Source organism: Brassica rapa, chromosome A01 (assembly GCF_000309985.2).
Source record: "Brassica rapa cultivar Chiifu-401-42 chromosome A01, CAAS_Brap_v3.01, whole genome shotgun sequence".
NCBI lineage: Eukaryota > Viridiplantae > Streptophyta > Magnoliopsida > Brassicales > Brassicaceae > Brassica > Brassica rapa.
In genome coordinates this window covers 24,534,069-24,539,570 of record NC_024795.2, presented here as the reverse complement: position 1 = coordinate 24,539,570, position 5,502 = coordinate 24,534,069, and the positions used below count along the sequence as shown (strand labels likewise).

The 5,502-nt window shown below is 30.1% G+C and overlaps 1 protein-coding gene across 1 annotated transcript; it reads right to left on the bottom strand.

The window, feature by feature from the left end:
* Positions 1–1,584: 1,584 nt before the first annotated feature.
* On the bottom strand, positions 1,585–4,245 carry LOC103839967 (auxin-responsive protein IAA26). Its single transcript, XM_009116446.3, has 5 exons — positions 2,998–4,245; positions 2,477–2,757; positions 2,250–2,382; positions 2,013–2,080; positions 1,585–1,924 (listed from the first exon to the last, which is right to left on the bottom strand). The coding sequence occupies exons 1-5, from the start codon at positions 3,288–3,290 to the stop codon at positions 1,890–1,892; spliced, it is 810 nt and encodes a 269-aa protein (XP_009114694.1). The 5' UTR covers positions 3,291–4,245; the 3' UTR covers positions 1,585–1,889.
* Between the last annotated feature and the right edge of the window lie 1,257 nt (positions 4,246–5,502).

The window sequence follows — 5,502 nt, the reverse complement described above, 5'->3', positions numbered from 1 at the left end:
TTTTTGTTTAAGTAATTGTGTGTTTGTTAAGGACTAGGGGTGGTGGTCCTTTGTGAATGAAATGGAAATAGAAATATTTTCTTATTTGTATAATTTATTATCTATATCGAAAACTTAGGTAAATATGTCAATATTATCGTTCGTTTCTATTTTGTTTAACGTTCTAAAAATTCATTCCGTTTTCTTATATTTTCTTAACGTTCTAAACATTTTACTGCTTATAAGTCAAAAAAATGTTTTTTTTGGTGAAAGTAAAAAAATTTTTTATGCTATATAAGTTTTCCTATAAGCTATAACGTTGGTTCAAAGTTCAGTTTCTTCGCTTATAGAATAGAGCACTCCATCACAATCACGGACAATATTACTACATGACCAATCCCTTTATATATGAAAAAGAGTAATAAGTCCAAATTTGCTTTGAGTTAGGCATGTCTCAACGAAAATGACTATTCTAATTCAATGTTTCTATCGTATTTATTTTTCATGTCTCATTCAGTATTTCCCCCAAAATCCCCCAGCCACAAATCTAACTAATCCAATCATATATACTGCTTTATGAGAAGAAAACCATCAATTGACATGTTGCTCTTCAGTTTTTGTTCATTTTAAATCAGAAAATGAAATTATATATAGGCTCCAAACAATGAAAATATAGTATATTGTGCGAAATTAAATTAATTAAAGAGAAATTCTCTAGAATAACCATTTTTAAGATTTTGTCACAAAATAGCATTTAATGAAAAAAATGATCAAAATTTTTTTTATTAAAGAGTAAAAAAATATTTATATCCTAGGGTTAACTAATCTAGATTTAGAGTTTAGAGTTAATGAATGATGTTTCGAGGATATGATTTTAAAATTTTAAAATAAAAAAGTTATTTTAGTCATTTTCCTTATTGAATATTATTTTTGTGATAAAAAAATTAAAATGGCTATTTGAGATAATTACCCTTCATTAAACTACATACACTACATCTACATGTAATAACGTTATTTAACTGATAGGAATATTTGAAAACTATCCAAATATCTAGTGATCAGGTTTGCATAAAACGGTAACATCCACATCTAACCAGAAAACCCCGTGGAATTACGCTTTTAGTGGTTTTCAAGGGTTGCATGCAGCTGTATATATGGTTAAACACCATAGCCACGAGATACTTTTGGATAGCTTTAGTAATTCAGTTCTGCTCAAAGTTTTACCTCCTAGTCGAAGTTCTACTTAGTTTGAGATGATTCTAAGTCGGCCAATTGTTTGCTTAAACATGAAAACAATGTGCTAAATTAAATTTCTTTGTGATGATGTTTCAGTCGGTGACGGTCGACCAAGAGAGACGGTCCAATAGGTGATAGATAATGCAAGATGTGTTACATGCTGTGAATATATAGCGAGAACAAACAAAGCTGCTAAATTCTGTACCATGACAAAATAGATGATAGCCCACCAAACTATCGATATGGACTGATCATTCTGAAAGAACTTTTTGTATTTTCAACTTTTAATCTTAATTTACAGGCTCAGATTTGTTTTTAAAAAATCAATTGCGGCTTTTCATTCTCAACTTTTTACATGATTAAACCATCTTTACATAGAATACAATTTTCATTTATTTTTCTGAAAGTTTTATAGACATGAGATGATTATTATCATGTTCTAAGTATCTTCCTTAAAGCATTTTGCGAATAAAATGTTTTTAGATACCGATCGCTTCTGTAGTCTCATTCTCATAGTTGAGTGTCTTAGCTAGAGACATGGAAGATATATATCAGATCATATGAAATGTCTTTGTGGACTCATCCAATGATTGTCTCTTATATAACAAACGCCAGATTTACAAACTAAAATCTGCGAGACCTTCTGACTCGTATAGAAGTTGCTAACCCACTCTTTAGTTCCTCATCTTCTCCTGCTTACTGCATCCAACTGCAAACACAGATGACACCTTTTCTAGTTATGACTCTATAAATCATCTTAACATAAAACTAAACACAAACGAAACATAAAAGCTTACATCTCAAAGCAGATGAAATCTCAGAGCTTTTAATCACACGCAGCCTCTTGACAGATGAAACGAACATTCTGTTTTTAAAACACATATCAAGATTACTTAGTAACCATTCTTTACTTAAAAGGACAATCAATTTGAAAAAGCATTAACAAAAGGCGATACTTTATGCTTTTTGTAGTTATATGATTCTGCAAAACACTGAATCAGATTCAGAAGAGAAAAGGTAGAAAAGATTCTTACTGCCAAGGAACATCCCCAACAAGCATCTTGTCCCCTTCATTGTCTTCATAAGTTAAAGTAAATTCTCCTTTACCATCCAGTAAACCAATGATGGGTTTCTCTTCTCCTTCACCACCAGAGGTATCTCTTTGAGCTAAAACAAACAACATAAACAAAACACACCTCAGTATACAACAAGAATCTTTCTATAATAACAAAAAAAAATATTTGAAAAATCAAGATTTAACCTGCGAGTAGACCTCTGAAGAGTTTGTCTACACCAAAAGAGAGCTGTTCGTAGCTATTGTAAGCATTGAGATCGATTTTTCTACCAATTGGAACACTGTCCATGTTGATCTTTACAAACATGCCTTCCCTCTTAGGTTCGACTTGCTTCACACCATCACCATTCTTGTTGATTTGACCTACGTGGGAGGATTCGTTTACCAGCTTTGAAGAGCTTGTAGTCGCTAGATTTTTTCTGAATGAACGAACCGGAGGCCAACCCACCACTGGACCAGGAGCAGTTCTTTAAACAAGACAGTAAAAAAAAAGAAATATGTTAACACCAAACGCAAAAAACAGAGCAAAACAGAGAAAAACAGAGCAAAACAGAGAAAAACAGAGCAAAACAGAGCAAAACAGAGCAGAACAGAGCAAAACAGAGCAGAACAGAGGTGAAAATAAGGCTAGTAAAGATTGAAAATTTAATAGGATGTGTCAGATGGGTCCCTAATGTCTAGAGAATACGCTCTGTGAAAGGAGATACCTTTTATGAGAGATGTGAGGAAGATTAGTTCTGTTGGATGGAGAGAAATGGTTTTTGCTGGGACTGAAGATAGATTTGTCTTCTGCTTCTTTCTTGATGTTGTTGTTTCTTGTCTCTGTGTTCTTCTTCGTTGCTGGACGATCTTCGTCATAACCACCGGGTGGTCCAAGCCTTAGCTCAAGTTTCTTTTCTTGATCTGTGTTGTTGTTTTCTTCATGGTACCATTGTCTTGCTTGAGGAATCAAATCAAGGAGTTTAGGACAGAGTTCTCTGTTTCTTGGACAACCTTCCATTGATTTTTTTTTTTTTTTTGGTTACAAAGAGATTAAAATTCGACAAACCCTAAACTTGAAAAACTGATGACTTGCTTCAAAAAGTTCAAAGATTATTTGTCATCAAAACGTAGTAAAGCTTCCTTACAAGGGGAGACGTACGACAGAGATTCACCTAACCCTAAGAGAGCTTTAAAGGGGAGAAAGCCTAAAAAGGAAATAATCTCACAAAATTGAGAGGGCGGGGGGGGAGAGAGAGAGATGTGATGAAGGTATGGTAAGACAAGTGGTGGGATTTTATAAAAACCAAAGCTTTGCTTTGGCTCCTTTTACTTTTCTCGTGCACGCTTTGGTGCGTTCTCTCTCACGCACAGGCTTCCCCTTTTTCAGTTTGTTCTCTCTCTCTCTTAAGATTCTGAAAGAGACGACAAGAAAAAAAAAGGGGTACGTAAGAATCCAGAGAATAGAGAAGTTGGATTTTGTATGAACAGGAGAGTAATTCTTACCCCAAAAGAGGAAGTAACAAACCATGAAACCTTTTTACATATTCCACGTAGAGAAAACAGTAACTTTTCTTGACATGTAAAAACAGAAAAATGATCTTAGGAGTTTTGTGGAGTGAAACACAAGCAACATTATCTTATTTTCTGCCTCACATATCGCTAATTAAGGGTTTTTCTAAGCAAAGGCTGCTTTTCAGCTGCTAACAAGCTGTAGTATATTACAAACTAAAGAATAGTTGACAAAAATACAAATTAAAATATAATTAAATGTATAAATCCAATAAACAACTTGAGCATAATATAAGAACATTTTAAAATATGATTAAAGGAACTAGGGAAGATCCCATAAATTAAGGTCTGTTAAGGACCACTCTCTTATCCACTGTCCGTAAGACACATATCTCTATGCCTTAGACACATTTTAAATGGGTCCACATGGTGTATGAAACTTTAATATCAATACTATTAAAACAGAATCAATTTTTATCTACTTACAAATAGTCTAGGTTAGACCATTATATTTAATTATATTTTCTATTATTTCTATTCATATTTAATTTAATTGTTAAATATACATCATACCTAAAATTAAGAAACTAACTAACTAATCTATTATTTTTTTAACTAATGAATTTAATTTATATTAATTCGAAATTCAACTAACTAATCAATTATATTTTAGTTATTAATGTAATAAATAATTATATATATATATATATATATATATATCTATTCATTCATATATATACAACTATATATTAATCCAAATGCAAAAAAAAAAAAACAAATTGTTCAAAACCCTCACCAAATACATAAAAATATAATTCTTATAGTTAGAGTATTAAAATATATATAAATATATATTATAAAATAAATATTAATAGTAATTATATGATGAAACATGTTACTATTGATAGTTTAATGAATATATTTTTACGGGTTACTCAAACAGACATGTAATATATATATCAAATATAAACCAATTGAACAAATATATTAACACAAATATATCATAAAACATTACAATTAACATAAATCGAAGCTAGAGAGTAAGAGTCAATATTTTAATTGCTTAAAAATATAATTATATATATAAATTATAAAAATTAAGAACTAAATATAATAAAAATATATATCAAAATTAAAATAATAAATATTTACATTTCTAATGCGAATAATGAAATTAACTTTTAAATTTAAAATAAGCCATAGACAAAACATCAAAAGTATCTAATAATATGTGAATAACAAAAGTAAACTAACTAAATAAACAATTATATTTTTTTTTGCAAACTTAAATCATTAATTTGTAATAGACGTATACATATTATTGATGCTCAAATCTATTTTATTTTTAGTATGCATCCACTCAAATATTAATCCATTAACAAGATGGAATTTTAGTTGGACTAAAATTGTATTAAAATTGGAATATCAATTTCATAATATTTACTATTCATCTGAACGTTCATAAATATATATTACAATACTCTAAATATAATAATAAATCAAACCGGATTACATATTGGGTCATCTATCAGTTCAACCGATAACCAGATCTCGGGTTTTAACAGTTGTTACGGGTTTTATAGAATTTTTAAATAACAGTTTTTTTTTGAAAACAAAAATAGATTACAATTTGGCAATTTAACTGCGGGTCAGGTCGGATTTCAAAACATTGAATATAATTTTTCATTTGTAATATCTAAGTGTAGATACAATTAAAATAC

What these genes read in the sequence shown, in the direction of transcription:
- LOC103839967 (XM_009116446.3), bottom strand. Translation starts at nt 3,290, where the DNA reads ATGGAAGGTTGTCCAAGAAACAGAGAACTCTGTCCTAAACTCCTTGAT. An exon ending in CTTCAGAGGTCTACTCGCAG is followed by an intron (nt 2,383 to 2,476) that starts GTTAAATCTTGA and finishes TGTTTGTTTTAG; the next exon opens with CTCAAAGAGATACCTCTGGT. An exon ending in GTTGGGGATGTTCCTTGGCA is followed by an intron (nt 2,081 to 2,249) that starts GTAAGAATCTTT and finishes TTTTAAAAACAG; the next exon opens with AATGTTCGTTTCATCTGTCA.